Source organism: Neoarius graeffei, chromosome 15, assembly GCF_027579695.1.
Source record: "Neoarius graeffei isolate fNeoGra1 chromosome 15, fNeoGra1.pri, whole genome shotgun sequence".
NCBI lineage: Eukaryota > Metazoa > Chordata > Actinopteri > Siluriformes > Ariidae > Neoarius > Neoarius graeffei.
Window position 1 is genome coordinate 15,669,516 of NC_083583.1, and position 17,065 is coordinate 15,686,580.

General features: G+C 43.1%; 1 protein-coding gene across 1 annotated transcript in view; it reads left to right on the plus strand.

The window, feature by feature from the left end:
* The first annotated feature begins 931 nt into the window (after positions 1-931).
* Positions 932-17,065, plus strand: part of scamp2l (secretory carrier membrane protein 2, like) — a 41,474-nt gene continuing 25,340 nt past the window's right edge. The window contains exons 1-2 of the mRNA XM_060940913.1: positions 932-1,100; positions 1,605-1,682. Of these exons, the coding sequence (XP_060796896.1) occupies positions 1,044-1,100; positions 1,605-1,682 (135 nt within the window). The 5' untranslated portion in view covers positions 932-1,043. The remainder of the gene's footprint in view (positions 1,101-1,604; positions 1,683-17,065) is intronic.

Below are 17,065 nucleotides of genomic sequence, written 5' to 3' on the forward strand. Positions count from 1 at the left end.
TGTGCGGAGTTTGCATGTTCTCCCCGTGTCCGCGTGGGTTTCCTCCGGGTGCTCCGGTTTCCCCCACAGTCCAAAGACATGCAGGTTAGGTTAACTGGTGACTCTAAATTGACCGTAGGTGTGAATGTGAGTGTGAATGGTTGTCTGTGTCTATGTGTCAGCCCTGTGATGACCTGGCGACTTGTCCAGGGTGTACCCCGCCTTTCGCCCGTAGTCAGCTGGGATAGGCTCCAGCTTGCCTGCGACCCTGTAGAAGGATAAAGCGGCTACAGATAATGAGATGAGATGTTGGATAGAGGGGGCAGCACGGTGGCGTAGTGGTTAGCGCTGTCGCCTCACAGCAAGAAGGTCCGGGTTCGAGCCCCGTGGCCGGCGAGGGCCTTTCTGTGCGGAGTTTGCATGTTCTCCCCGTGTCCGCGTGGGTTTCCTCCGGGTGCTCCGGTTTCCCCCACAGTCCAAAGACATGCAGGTTAGGTTAACTGGTGACTCTAAATTGACCGTAGGTGTGAATGTGAGTGTGAATGGTTGTCTGTGTCTATGTGTCAGCCCTGTAATGACCTGGCGACTTGTCCAGGGTGTACCCCGCCTTTCGCCCGTAGTCAGCTGGGATAGGCTCCAGCTTGCCTGCAACCCTGTAGAACAGGATAAAGCGGTTAGAGATAATGAGATGAGATGAGATTCTTTGTTAAATATTGTATATTTATATGTCCCTGTCTATTTTTTTTCACACTGAATGACTGATTATTTACTCAGTAGCATTTCAGGGCATGTTTAACGAGACAGGTGTCAGAGAGTGGACCATGAGGCGCTGAGGTTTTTGCCCCTGCCTAACCTGAGAAACCAGACCGGAAACAGACACGTCACCACGTTACGTCACGTCACGTCACGTGATGTCGCTGTGCGCGGATGCTGTCGGCGCTGACTGTAGCGCGCATGCGCACTCCGTTGCCAAGGAACTGGCGAAGGCAGGTATGCGACATAAGTCAGTCGCTCACACCTGTTCATACCTGAAGAGGAAATTTATTTAAAATAATAATAAAAATATGTCGGGCTTCGACAGCAACCCTTTCGTCAATCCTGTGGAGGTGAATCCTTTCCAGGTAAAGACCCGCAATGTCTTTTTAAATCCCTGTAATTTGATAAGAGCTGTTTATTTATGAATGTGAAACTCGTCCTGAGTGAAACCTGTTTGGTTGGTTATTTGTGGCTTGCTGTGATTGACAGCCCAATCGACCAATCAAATTCGAGTCTGCTGAATCTAACCCAGTGGCGTGCAGGGGGCGTATCTATCAAGTGTTTTTTTTGATGATGGGGCTGTTAAATTAAAGTACAATTCAACATTACAAAATGTAATATATATGTGTGTGTGTGATTTGATTTGATTTTCGACTGTAGAAACGTGTAAAGTGCTTCAGTGTGTGAATGTAGTCATGTTTCTCCTTCATTTTCCATGCAGGTACTGATCCACAGCACAATAAAATATGTAGGATGCAGATCAGGTGTTTGTGCCACATTGTGATTAACGACCCAGAGCCTCCAGGTATTTTTTTCTGTGTTTAAACTTTGCATCTTAATGTAAAATGTTTGTGTTTTTTGTCTGGCAGGATCCTTCAGTGACCCAGGTGACGAGTACAGCGACAGAGAACATAGACGAGTACAACCCTTTCTCATCCAGGAACCAGGTGAGACTGAGTGAATTCGTACTACACACACATTCATCTCACAAAGCACTGGAACATGTCTCTAAATGCACAATGTCTGACTATCCATCCATCATGTGTAGCCACTTATCCTGTTCTACAGGGTCGCAGGCAAGCTGGAGCCTATCCCAGCTGACTACGGGCGAAAGGCGGGGTACACCCTGGACGAGTCGCCAGGTCATCACAGGGCTGACACATAGACACAGACAACCATTCACACTCACATTCACACCTACGGTCAATTTAGAGTCACCAGTTAACCTAACCTGCATGTCTTTGGACTGTGGGGGAAACCGGAGCACCCGGAGGAAACCCACGCGGACACGGGGAGAACATGCAAACTCCGCACAGAAAGGCCCTCGCCGGCCACGGGGCTCGAACCCGGACCTTCTTGCTGTGAGGCGACAGCACTAACCACTACACCACCGTGCCATCCCAATGTCTAACTAGAGCTGCTCAATACATTATTGAGCCAGTTAACCTTCATTAAACTGGCTCTGTGTATCGTGCTGCAGTATGTAGATTAGATTAGATTAGATTTTACTTTGTTATTGCACATGTCACAGGTACAAGGCAACGAAATACAGATTGCATCTAACCAGACGTGCACAGCAGTAAATAACATACATACAACCCCGATTCCAAAAAAGTTGGGACAAAGTACAAATTGTAAATAAAAATGGAATGCAATGATGTGGAAGTTTCAAAATTCCATATTTTATTCAGAATAGAACATAGATGACATATCAAATGTTTAAACTGAGAAAATGTATCATTTAAAGAGAAAAATTAGGTGGTTTTAAATTTCATGACAACACATCTCAAAAAAGTTGGTACAACACATCTCAAAAAAGTTGGTACAACAGTCTGTAAACGTCTGGGGACTGAGGAGACAAGTTGCTCAAGTTTAGGGATAGGAATGTTAACCCATTCTTGTCTAATGTAGGATTCTATTTGCTCAACTGTCTTAGGTCTTTTTTTGTCGTATCTTCCGTTTTATGATGCGCCAAATGTTTTCTATGGGTGAAAGATCTGGACTGCAGGCTGGCCAGTTCAGTACCCGGACCCTTCTTCTACGCAGCCATGATGCTGTAATTGATGCAGTATGTAGTTTGGCATTGTCATGTTGGAAAATGCAAGGTCTTCCCTGAAAGAGACGTCATCTGGATGGGAGCATATGTTGCTCTAGAACCTGGATATACCTTTCAGCATTGATGGTGTCTTTCCAGATGTGTAAGCTGCCCATGCCACACGCACTAATGCAACCCCATACCATCAGAGATACAGGCTTCTGAACTGAGCGCTGATAACAACTTGGGTCGTCCTTCTCCTCTTTAGTCCGAATGACACGGCGTCCCTGATTTCCATAAAGAACTTCGAATTTTGATTCGTCTGACCACAGAACAGTTTTCCACTTTGCCACAGTCCATTTTAAATGAGCCTTGGCCCAGAGAAGACGTCTGCGCTTCTGGATCCTGTTTAGATGCGGCTTCTTCTTTGAACTATAGAGTTTTAGCTGGCAACGGCGGATGGCACGGTGAATTGTGTTCGCAGATAATGTTCTCTGGAAATATTCCTGAGCCCATTTTGTGATTTCCAATACAGAAGCATGCCTGTATGTGATGCAGTGCCGTCTAAGGGCCCGAAGATCACGGGCACCCAGTATGGTTTTCCGGCCTTGACCCTTACGCACAGAGATTCTTCCAGATTCTCTGAATCTTTTGATGATGATATGCACTGTAGATGATGATATGTTCAAACTCTTTGCAATTTTACACTGTCGAACTCCTTTCTGATATTGCTCCACTATTTGTCGGTGCAGAATTAGGGGGATTGGTGATCCTCTTCCCATCTTTACTTTTTTTTTTTAACTTATTTTTTATTTGACAATTACATACATAAACATAAACTTAACAAACACAGGGGAGATGTATATTATATACAGTCACACTTGCTTGTGTAAGGCCCTATTAAAATAGCTGCCTTATGGCTTTCACTAAGGTCTTTGCAACTTCTAAAGTTATTGTATAGCTAATTATATTTCATCATTGAGAATACTGCAAGTACCATAGTGCAATGTTTTTTTTTCCTTACTGTGACTTACCAAATGTTGTCTGCTGTAATGTTTATGTTGTAACCAATCCTATATAGGTTTAGTTGTAATGGTGTGCATTTGGACCAATGAGAATGCAGGACATACTAGGAATGTCGAATCTGCCACTGCGGGGGGGTGGAGGAAGAAAAAGAAAAAAAGGCTTATGGGTCAGGGAGTGAACGGAGTGAACGGGTTTTTGTGTTGGAGACGTCGCGGGCCTCGGATGGACAGAGTAAGCTAACCGATAAGCTGCTGGCCTGAGATGTAACTAAGTGCAGTCAGCATTACGGGAGAGAGACTTTGTAAACTGTCGGGTGTGAAGGCTAGCAAGCCAATGTGTGTGTTTTTTTTTTTTCCTAGCTGCGTGAACAAGTTCGGAAGTAATTCATGCCAGGCAAGTTAAGTTCTGAGGTTTTTTTCCTTGGAACACTAACGTAGTGAACTGAGACTCAAACTTTCGTCCGAGCAAATTCGGAAGAAAGGCTTCTTCCTCAAAGACTCGTTGCCCTCGGGACCGCCTGCGTATACACTTCGAAAGGCCCGGCCATTGTCTGCTCGCTACGGAGCTACCGGTTGTGAGTAGCCAACTTGAAGCTCAACTGTCTCGTCACCCACGTAGCTGAGAGACTACCGTGTGAGTGAGTAAACATTGTTTCTCGTCCGTTGGACCTCGTTTCCACATTTTGGAGGCTGCGTTGTGGATTACATTTTTTGTTTGCCCTTTCATGTGCACCAACGTAATGGGCCCCAACGTTATGCTTGCAAGCTGGGTATTCATTGACTGATGGGACAGATATTGTAAATATGTGTGCCTGTAGGGCGTTAGTGTTCATTTGATTAAGTGAAAGTAATTCTACAGGTGTTCTCTAACCTTTTATTTTATAAAGGTTTACAGGGTATGTTGTGTGCCAGGTTTATTGGCATATTTTATGTTCATTTCGGTATACCAAAGGTGACAAAGTGTACTTGTATTTTATACCATCACCCGTGGGCATATATTTTGCCACACCCCTATACCCGTTTTCATTTATTTATTTTTTTAAGACCCTACAAAATAAATGTAACCCATTGGTTATATTTCATGGCAGAGTGGTGTTGCATATACTTAATAATTAAATTTCTGGAGATTTACATAGTGTATGTCAGGACTACTGGTACAGTATTTCTCCAGTGGAGGCACTGCGCAAGTTGTTCATTTAAGGCATAGGCCTACTGTTGTAAGTTTAATGGCAAATTCCCTAACTGCAAATGGTAGACGGAAAATCCAGTGAATTCACCATCTATAGCTGAAACCCAGGATCCTGTTAGTGTTCGAGTGTAGCTTTAAAGTAGATATGACACTTTAAAGGGGTTACACTTGTAATTCTAGAAATTGAAAATTTCTTTTTTCCTTCTTTTCCCCTTCCCTTGATGTTGAATACACCTTTGTAAATATCAGTCCGTATTCTTGTACTTGTACGTCATATTTCCCCTCGACCAAATCTCGCCTCCATTCCGTTAGCCTTGATCAACATTCTCTTTAGTACGAGTACTTTTCAAGTAAAAAAAAAAAAAACAGTACAAAGTACGTGTAATTTACAAGTAAGAAGATCAACAGTACAGAGTATGTGTATTTTACAAGTGAAAAATAAATAAAAACCCTGCACAGAGTACGTGCACTTTACAAGTGAGAAAATCAACAGTACAGATACACGTACTCTACACGTGGGAAGAAAAAAAACCGGTACAAAGTACATGCACTATACAAGCGAGAAACACAACAGTACAAAGTACAAATCTTTTACAAGTCAGGAGAAAGACATGCTCCAAAGAGGAGGAAAAAAACCCCACAGAGTACATGTACTTTACTCATTCTCATCTCATCTCATTATCTCTAGCCGCTTTATCCTGTTCTACAGGGTCGCAGGCAAGCTGGAGCCTATCCCAGCTGACTACGGGCGAAAGGCAGGGTACACCCTGGACAAGTCGCCAGGTCATCACAGGGCTGACACATAGACACAGACAACCATTCACACTCACATTCACACCTACGGTCAATTTAGAGTCACCAGTTAACCTAACCTGCATGTCTTTGGACTGTGGGGGAAACCGGAGCACCCGGAGGAAACCCACGCGGACACGGGGAGAACATGCAAACTCCGCACAGAAAGCCTTCGCCGGCCACGGGGCTCGAACCCGGACCTTCTTGCTGTGAGGCGACAGCGCTAACCACTACACCACCGTGCCGCCCCTACATGTACTTTACAAGTGAGAAAATCAACAGTACAAAGTACGAATCTTTTACAAGTAAGAAAAAAGACACTCTCCATAGAGAAGAAGAGAAGAAAAAAAAAGTGGAGGAGATTAGAGTTCTGGCATTGCTTGTTTTAATAATGACCATCTTTTACGGTATCAAACAAGTCTGTTTTCAACCATAGTCTTGCTGTAATTTTCTCCATGATAAACACATTTTTTTACCCTGTCTCTCCATTGTGTTATACTTGGAGGCTGTGGTTTCAACCAGGAAGCTGTTATTGTCTTTTTTGCGATCAGCAGCAGGATTCTTAATAAATATTTAGAGCTCTTGTCTGTCATACTGTCAGGATTTATACCCAAAATGTACAGTGCCGGGCGGCACGGTGGTGTAGTGGTTAGCGCTGTTGCCTCACAGCAAGAAGGTCCGGGTTCGAGCCCCGGGGCCGGCGAGGGCCTTTCTATGTGGAGTTTGCATGTTCTCCCCGTGTCCGCGTGGGTTTCCTCCGGGTGCTCCGGTTTCCCCCACAGTCCAAAGACATGCAGGTTAGGTTAACTGGTGACTCTAAATTGACCGTAGGTGTGAATGTGAGTGTGAATGGTTGTCTGTGTCTATGTGTCAGCCCTGTGATGACCTGGCGACTTGTCCAGGGTGTACCCCGCCTTTCACCCGTAGTCAGCTGGGATAGGCTCCAGCTTGCCTGCGACCCTGTAGAACAGGATAAAGCGGCTACAGATAATGAGATGAGATGAGATGTACAGTGCCAGTTCCATAGGGAAATTAATACCCATAATCTGTTTAATTTCCTTCTGAATATTCTCCCAGAAATCTTTTATTTTTGGGCAATCCCAGAATATATGGGTGGTGTCACCCACCGCTCCACACTCCCTCCAGCATAAATCAGTTGTATTGCTATATTTTGATGTAATAAACGGGGTGTTGAAGTAGCGCATTTTTACTTTCCAATCGAATTCCCTCCATGTTGGGCTGTTAGTTAGTTAGTGTCCCTCTTTAAATGTTTCCTCCCATTCTTCATCTGATATTATGATGCTGGCTTCCAGCTCCCATTTTTCTTTGTCAAAGTTATCATTAGATTCGTGTTGTAGTGCTTTATAGATTTTTGATATAACCCCTTTTTTTGACTTGTCCTCTGAAAATGACCACAACACTTCCTCTAATTTAGATGGTGTCTTACAAATGTTCTCCCATTCCTGGTGTTTTTGTAAATAATCTCTTAGCTGTAAGAATTTGTAAAAGTCATTAGCTGGTAAGTTAAATTCTTTTTGGAGTTGTGTGAATGATTTCAATGTTTGTCCCTGAAACATTTGATCGATATACTGTATATTAGCCCCTTGTTAGCTCATTTGTTAAATCCTGAATCCATGGTAGATGGTACAAAGTCTGGGTTCTTTGCTATTTTAGTAGCCCTGCCTACAGAATTCAGCAGTTTCAACTTCTTTCGTACTGCTGACCAAATTTTCCTTGTTCCCCTGATCCACTCATTACCCATTCTGATTCTCCTCCGAGCCTTTTCGTTCAGAAATGGGAGTGATTCTAAAGATACCTGCTGACATGCATTTTGTACCATCTCCACCCACACCGAGGCCCTGTCCACACGGCAATGGATTCAGGTGAATCTGATAAAATTGTTTATCGTTTCGGCCTGGCGTCCACACGGCACCGGCGTTTTGGGTGCCCCAAAACGAAATCTTTTGAGAATGGGTTCCAGAGTGGAAAAATCTGGCAACGGCGCCATTGCGAAATCGTCTGGATGAGTAGAACAGATTTGTTTACGATGACGTCACAACCACATGACAATCCCGCCAGCAAAAATAGGGAAAAAAAAGGAGCGATCTCACCTCTTCAGATGTTGGTTTAAGTCTGACAATACATTCCTCAAAAAGGGCATAGAAGAACAAAGTAATCCATCAACGTGTAGCATTCAATTTATTCCGGACCATTAAAGAATTCTGGAGGATATCAGAATGTTGGCGTACCGGCTTCCATCTACCCCCGTTCATTCCTCTCTCTCTCTCCATCTACCCCGTTCATTCCTCTTTCCGCGTCTCCATTCAAAAAACGAGCACATGATTTAAAGGGACTATAGCCATAGGACAGGGAGTGAGAAGGTGTGCGCGTGTGACAGTGACCGGGAAGAACCTAGGCTCATGCTCGCCCTGAATTTCTCTTAAAGTGAAGGCAGAAGAACGTTCAGCGCCTGGCCAGGCTTTCTATGTATTAATTTACATAGACGTTTTAATATGAAATATAAATAAGTGTCTTAGACAATAGATACTATTTTACGCTACTGACTAATAATCAAAACTTTGTGGCTGATGCTACAGAAGAAGGGGTTTATGCGCATGCGTCTACTTCTTCTATTGTTCTGGTGTCTCCGATGGGACCGTCTTACAGCGCACGTAGAGGTGTGGCATGTGTATTGCGTCGTTTTCAGCAAGCGTTGCGTTGCCATATGAACCTGATATTTTACTGATCCGTTGCCCATGTGGACGCAATATTTAAAAAAAAAATCTCGTTGTCGTGTGGATGTAGCCTGAATCTTTCTCTTTAGTAATCCACATAATTAAGGCTCTGAGTTGTGCTGCCCAATAGTGATTTCTTAAGTTCGGTAAGTTCAACCCTCCCCTTTTTTTTTTTTTTAACTAAGAAGCGTCTTGTATTTAATTCTTGCTTTCTTATTTTGCCATACAAATTTCGATATAATTTCCATCTTTACTTCTGAGAGCGGCGGCACGGTGGTGTAGTGGTTAGCGCTGTCGCCTCACAGCAAGAAGGTCCTGGGTTCGAGCCCCGGGGCCGGCGAGGGCCTTTCTGTGTGGAGTTTGCATGTTCTCCCTGTGTCCGCGTGGGTTTCCTCCGGGTGCTCCGGTTTCCCCCACAGTCCAAAGACATGCAGGTTAGGTTAACTGGTGACTCTAAATTGACCGTAGGTGTGAATGTGAGTGTGAATGGTTGTCTGTGTCTATGTGTCAGCCCTGTGATGACCTGGCGACTTGTCCAGGGTGTACCCCGCCTTTCGCCCGTAGTCAGCTGGGATAGGCTCCAGCTTGCCTGCGACCCTGTAGAAGGATAAAGCGGCTAGAGATAATGAGATGAGATGAGACTTCTGAGAGCCGCTGCCACTCCAAGATGCTCTTTTTATACCCAGTCATGTTAATGACCTATTGCCAATTGACCTAATGAGTTGCAATTTGGTCCTCCAGCTGTTCCTTTTTTGTACCTTTAACTTTTCCAGCCTCTTATTGTCCCTGTCCCAACTTTTTTGAGATGTGTTGCTGTCATGAAATTTCAAATGAGCCAATATTTGGCATGAAATTTCAAAATGTCTCACTTTCGACATTTGATATGTTGTCTATGTTCTATTGTGAATACAATATCAGTTTTTGAGATTTGTAAATTATTGCATTCCGTTTTTATTTACAATTTGTACTTTGTCCCAACTTTTTTTGGAATCGGGGTTGTAAGTGTAATATACAAATAATGTACAGAGTATGGAATGGTATAATATGATAGATATTTACAGTATGTATAAATGTGCAATATGAATGTACTATAGTGCAATGGACAGTAACAAAGTACATTTACTTGAGTACTGTACTTAAGTACACTTTTTGAGTATCTGTACTTGAATATTATTATCTTATTTTTTTGGAATCTTATGACTTTAACTTCTACATTTGAAAGACAAATATCATACTTTTTACTCCACTACATTTCCATCAAGGTCCTCGTTACTTGTTACTATGAAGCAGCTTTGAAAGTGGAGGTTTTTTGTTTTCTTTTCTAAAACGTGATTGGTTTTTTCGCAGGTGACACTGAGACAGCCGATCAGTAATCACTAGGGTCACGTCACGTCCATAGACTGTATAAAATCAAGTTCAGTGATTTTCTCAGCAGCGTTATTTGAACTCAGTCAGTTGATGACAGACCGGAAGGAGGCGGTTCTTCTAGGGAACGCACGCACACCCATGACCATACCTCGAACCCATGTTTCAGTTTTCTGAAAGGATTAAAGACTTGTTTCATTTTAAACGTTTGCTGAAAATGAACTATATCACGGCCTCCAGAAACTCGCCATCCAACCTGCGGGAGCATATTGAGGTGTATCAACGTTTTATTCTAAGAGAAAGCTTGCAGTGAAGTTGTCTGTGCTTTTAGAGCAAGCGATAACATTGCAATAGCTATGCAGTCTGGTGAGTCATATGACTTTCTGTGGATTTGCCCGCCAAGTTACCATCGCCTTGTCCACGGCTAACATTTACACATAGCTAGTTAACTTGGACGCTGTTAGTTAGCATGTAAAAATGGAGTTACGCTAACATGAATAACGTTAACTTATCTGAAGTCCTTTTATAAATGTTTTAGCGTAATCTTGCCAAATAAACAGAATGTAGAAATCTTTATTTTCTAGTAGCGTTAGCTACCGAATATGATTTCGGGTTTGAAAAGAGTTTGCTAGCATGTCAGGTGGAGTTTCACTGACTAGCTAGCTTAACGTTAAACCACCATGATGGCACAGCATGCGTTCATTTTGTGAATTCACATTTCTGTCTTTGGTAACGGCATTAGGTTTTGTAAGCATTGTGGCAATAATACAACGATGCGTTGACAGAAAATGTACTTTTAATACTTAAGTATTTTTAAAAGCAAGCACTTCAGTACTTAAGTAAAAAATTGACTGCACAACTTTCACTTGTATCGGAGTAACATTTGACCAGCGGGATCTGTACTTTGACTTATGTAATGAAGTTGGGGACTTTGTCCACCTCTGTGCAGTATATACAAAACACGGTATGAATAAACAGTAGTGCAAATGGTGATAGTGCAGTGAAGTCAGTTCAAGTCAATTCAGTTTGTTCGGGGGGTTGGGTGTGTGTGTGTGGGGGGGCGGAGTTCAGCAGTGAGACAGCTGAAGGAAGAAAAAAAAAAAAACGTTCCTGAACCTGGTGGTTTTAGTCCGAAGGCTCCTGTAGTGCTTTCCAGAGGGCAGGAGAGTGAACAGTTTGTGTGCTGGGTGGCAGGAGTCTTTGTTGATGTTTATGGCTCTCCTGAGACATCGCTTCCTGTAGATGTCCTCAGTAGCAGGAAGTGAGGCTCCCACGACACGCTGGGCGATTTTCACCACCCTCTGCAGTGCCTTCCGGTCCAAGACAGAGCAGTTCCCATACCAGACTGTAATACAGTTGGTTAGGATGCTCTTCAGGGTACAGTAGTAGAAGTTCACCAGGATGTCTGAAGAGAGGTGGTTTTTCTTCAGAGTTCTCAAGAAAAAGAGCCGCTGGTGAGCCTTCTTGACCAGGTTGGAGTAGTTGGTTGTTTAGGTGAGGTCCTGTGAGATGTGGATCCCCAGGAATTTAAAGCTGGTCACATGCTCCACTGCTGAGATGCTGGTGCGACAAACCAAAAAACATCGAATGGGTGAAAACAAACACCTTGTTGATCAGAGAGGTCAGAGGAAAATGGCCAAATTGGATCGAGCTTTTTTTTTTTTTTCTTTTTTTTTTTCCCCAGGGAGGATATTATAACTCATAGCAGCTCTTTACAACTGTGGTGAGCAGAAAAGCATCTCAGCTTGCAACAGAAAAATAGAAGACCACGTTGGGTTCCACTCCTGCCAGCCAAGAACAGGAATCTTAGAATCAAGAACAAATTCCTATTAAAGCTCATAGGCAACGGTTTTAATTTTATGCACATTTGAAACTTTATATGTTAAAAAAAAAACCTCTGTAACTTTCTTCTGGTCCCAAGAAGTATTGTTAATAAGTAATAATTAAAATAAGTTTGCGCTGATCGTGGCGAATTTCTGTCGGCTGTTTCTGTGACCACTCGGCGCATGACGGCATTTAAGACAAGCCGCTTGAGTTGAGTCCACTTCTGTTTGCTTACGTTGCCGTTCGGCTTGAGTGCAGACGTGCGTTCAGGAATTTCCAAAGAAAAGCCATGCCTTATTGTTGTGCAGTGAACTGTAACAATGGGACCGGTTCAGGAAGAAGTTTTTACCTTTTTCCGAGAGAGGAGAAGAGGCAGAGAGAGTGGATTGGCTTTTTCCGAGAGAGGAGAAGAGGCAGAGAGAGTGGATTGGCTTTTTCCGGAAGAGGAGAAGTGGAGGGAGTGGGTTGGCTTTTTTCCGAAAAAGGAGAAGAGGCGGAGCGAGAGGATTGGCTTTTTCCACAAAAGTAGAAGAGGCGGAGCGAGTGGGTTGGCTTTTTCCGGAAGAGGAGAAGAGGCGGAGAGAGTGGATTGTGCGCATGAAGCCAGAGGGTTGGCTTTTTCTGGAAGAGGAGAAGAGGCGGAGAGAGTGGATTGTGCGCGTGAAGCCAGAGGGTTGGGGTTTTTTTCCGGAAGCGGAGACGAGCCGGAGAGAGTAGATTGTGCGCGTGAAACAAAATCAAGCAGGCAAAGAAGAAACAGACCAGCAACGCTCAAGCAAAAAGGAGAAGATTGGAGGTAAACATTTTTTACTTTTGCTTGCAATTGACAAGTCAAGAATCCTGAGAGATCCTGTACAATCATTGTGGAAATGAGACAAAGGGATATTTCCTCACTTAGAGTCGGCTATAAATAGTATAATGCTGCGGATGGCAGGCTAATGTGGCCTACCGGCGCACTGTCCAGTAATCGTTCCCTATATCCACTAGGGAGGGCGGTTTAATTATTCTTCAAAAGGGCTCTTATTTTAGTATTACAATGAAAGTAGGAATTTATCATAACTACCAGGATAAATCGTTTGGGTGCGAGTCTTGTTGAGGTCCAGGGTCACCGCGATCAGAGACGGATGAGTCGCTGTCCAATTCCGAGGCTGCACGGTCAAACCAGTGAGCCACGTTCACTGATTGCTTCGCAACAGCCATAGGTTCATACATATATGGCTTCACCTCTCGATATTTAATTTGGAGAGTTCCTGCTTCAAAATCACTATCGCTTTCTGACATTTTACACAACCTTTCATGACCAAAGTCTGTACACGTGTGCTCGGTTCGCAAGTAAACACAGAGCTGCTCCCAGTCTGTTTGGCTTGAATGACGTCACGATGACGGTCCCCTGGCGGTGAAAGTGCGCATAAGTGAGATGTAAACAAACCTTCGGAAATTGGGCAAAACGGTATATTTTAACCATTTTATTCAATTTTAGGGTGCAAATTAGACACTAGGAGGATTGAATTTGCTTTTTGGGTTGTTCTTCTAGACAATAAAGTTGATATTCTACGTTTCACCTTCGACTGTTGCCTATGACCTTTAAAGTTTAACATGTTATGGCAACATAATGAACAACCTTTGTTCTTATGATAAAAGAATGAACGTTGGTGAAAAAGCCTGAGGCTCTGAGATGCACACCCTGGATTTTATAAAGGAGGAGGAGTGGAAACCAGGCCCAGTTTCACACCAGCAGACAGTGGACAGGCTTCTGAAATGTTTTAAAGCAGCTACTTGGGGCAAATATGGACATGAAGACGCATGTACAGTTAGTATTCATGCAGTGTGATTTAATAAGCGTTTGATGGAACGGTTACACGCCAACAAATCAAAATGTCGACAGATAAAGGTGCAGCTTCGTCTTTTACTCCCTGAAAAACCTCTGTTCACTTTGAATCGCTGAAAATCTGAACTGCACTTTGCAGGCTTTAGGAAATGAATTGTAGGCTTTCTTTTCTGCCGTGGGGCGAATTTCATATCCTGTTTGCAGACGGGAAGCTGATTGGTTCTTAACATCTTATGACGCAATTAAAGTTATTTTTAATTTTCCAGTTTCTTATTCTTACTCAAATGAATTCTCCTGGAAGAATTTCCGAATAAAACATTTCATTATCTTTTGTAAAGTTTAAAGAGATGTAGGAGTCTTGTACCTGAAATGGGTGTTACTCGTTAGCTAGGCGCTTTTTTTTTTTTTAATTTAGTCTAACATTTTTGAAATTGTGCATCTTTTTTTCCCCGTGATGGTTTATTGTGTAAATAAACCATCTGGATATTAGAGTATGATCTCTTATTTATAGAGTGTGACAGGTGGATTTGGCTGTTTTTATTGTTTGTGCTTTATGGTTGTAAAAATGTTTGCTGCTCTCTTAGACCCCGTCCACACGTAGCTGGGTATCTGCTAAATCGAAGATATTTTTCTACGTTTTGGCCTGTCATCCACATGAAAACACATCAAAAACGAATATTTAAAAAAACTCCGGGCAAAGTGAAGATTTTTGAAAACTCCGTGTATGCCTTTTCGTGTAGACAGAGATAACCGGAGGTTTGCGTTTTAGAACATCACAATCTGCGCCAAAAAAATGACAACAAATCTGCCCTGACGTCAAACGTGCGACCTTTGTTTACTGCAGAAGCCAGATTAAGCATGGACTTAAGCTAGCCGCACACTACGGCGATCCACGCGGTACCGAACCGACCCATTTCAGAGCCGACTCCCGACAGGGCACGCACATATCCCCCGACTGTTTACGAGTGCAGTCGCGATTGAAGCGACACGTGACAACTTAATAGCTTTGTGATTGGCTATTGGATATCGTTACTGTTAAATCCAACACTTGAAGATGCTACAGGCTGAATTACAAATGACACAACATGGAATATGTAGCGCACTATCTAGGCTGCATGAGCTATTATTTCCAACCTTAAATAGTGCACTTATATAGGGGAGTTAAAGCGATTTGGAATTCAGCCACACAACTTGAGCAGAGTGGCTTTCCAGCCCACTGTGTCTATGGATAAAGCTTCAGTCTATGGAATTACAGTATATACCTGCATTAGGTGCTACCAACACGTAGTTCTCACGCTAGAAATTGTGTTTCATGATGTCACGTATTATATGCGAAAGATATGATTGGCTATTGCTAGCGACTCTCGCCGATCAGTCTGGCTCCCGATTAGTTTTTCGAATCGGCTGTGAGATGAGTCGGTACCATCGAAAACTAGTCTTTACGCCTGACTCGCGACTTCAGTTGGCTCGGTACGCTGAAAATCGGCGTAGTGTGCGGCTAGCTAAAGAGTAATGGATCGGAGTAGTGCCTTGAAAGCGTTAATTATTGTGCAGGTGCTATTTACATGTTTAATTTTAGAAGCCCAACTACTGCTCCAAGAGCACAGGCGATGTGATTAGGGGGGAGGATTTGGGGAAATAACCATCTACAGGTTTGGAATGCTTATGAATGTGATTGAAAACGCAGATGTTCGGTTATGTGTGGAAGGGATTTTTTTCGAAGACGAGGTGGTGTGGATAAAACATTTTTATAAACGGGGGGGGGGATGTTCGGTTTTTAAAATACCCGGCTACGTGTGTACATGGCATTAGCCAGATCACTCTTTAAAAAAAAAAAAAGAGCCGTTTTAATCTCAATGAGATTTTACCTGGTTAAATAAAAACTAGCCTATGAATAAAACAGCATAATTAATAAAACATAGAACTATTTGAATATTTTAAATTAGTCCAGTGGTCATTTTATTGATGAAAGCTAAGACGCTTGTCAACACTTTTTAAAACCAGTTCTCCGTGAGCAGTTTTTGGCTGCTATTCATTTTTTGATGCATCAGTTAGTTAAATATATTGAACACCAAAAATTATTTGTTTAAGAGCATTTCTTTTGATCAGTCACATTTTAAAGCAAAGGCCAATATCCACTGGCGGTCTCCAGAGGTGGACAGTAACGAAGCACATTTACTTGAGTTCTGTACTTAAGTACACTTCTTGAGTATCTGTACTTTACTTAAGTATTTTTATTTTTTTGGAAACTTATGACTTGTCTTTCAAATGTAGTGAAATTAAAATATCGTACTTTTCACTCCACGACATTTCCATCAAGCTCCTCATTACACGTTACTGTGAAGCAGCTTTGAAAGTGGATGTTTTTTGTTTTCTTTTCTAAGGCAGCTGGGCCATAGAAGGTTCACGCTGCACGCTGCATGCTGCACACTACACGCTACACGCGTGTAAAGAAAAGTGGACAAATGTAGCATGACTTGCTCTGGGCCATAGAACGGCGTTCACGTTGCACGCTGCACACTTCACGCGTGAAGCGTGAAATGAACATGCACACTTTTTTCTAGGCGTGAAGATGGAAATTCCAGTCAATGCATGCGGTCACCGCCGCGCCAGCCAATCAGAACGGGTCTAGGGAGATAACTCTATGCTTTCAGGGGAAAACTTCAGAAAAAATATAATTGAATGGTATAATTGAAAAATAGTTCTTCATCGGGATTGTCAAGCAGATTATAGAATGTTCGGTGAAATTCACCACGGGTTTCTCTCAGAAGGAAGTGTTCTCGGCTCCAAATTCTGTTCCTTTTTCTCTTCCTCTGTCTCAGTAAAAGCAGAATGAGGCAATCGTCGTCATCCGAAGAGTCCATATTGTTGGTTACTCGGTCAAAGTAGAACAGACGCAACACGTGAACATCCAAGCATGTAGTTTAATGGCCCAGGGTCCGGTTCTTCACGTGAACGTGTAGCGTGTAGCGTGCAGCATGCAGCGTGCAGCGTGAACCTTCTATGGCCCAGCTGCCTAAGGCCCACTTTACACGGGGACAGTCTGAAACAAAAACGCAAAAGTCCGTTTTCGTTCTCACTTTTTTCCGCGTCTACACGACCGTTTTCAAGGAGGAAATCTGCGTCTATACGGTGACGCATAAATGTGTGGAACTCAATTGGATGTGCATGCCAGGCGGCTAGGTGGTGCTGTGAAAGACCTCCGCTATGTCTGCACGCATGCGCAACGTCTTCCGTCTTGTCTGATCTGCACATCTGCGCCGCGAAAACTTTGACTACTCTGGCTATGGTAAGTAAGAAAGTAAGTAAAAAAGTAAGAGCATACTATACCCGCCTCTGTTCATTAGCGGTATATGTGCAGATTCGGTATAGATGTTCGAAGGACTCCTGGACGTTTATTAAATCTGCCAGAGCAGCTTGAAGGTCCGTTGGATCGATGTAATCAGACATGCTCTTACGTTTTTACTTACTTTCTTACTTCCCGGGCTGGCATGTACAGTATGTGACATATGTATGACGTAAACGCGTACCCGACGC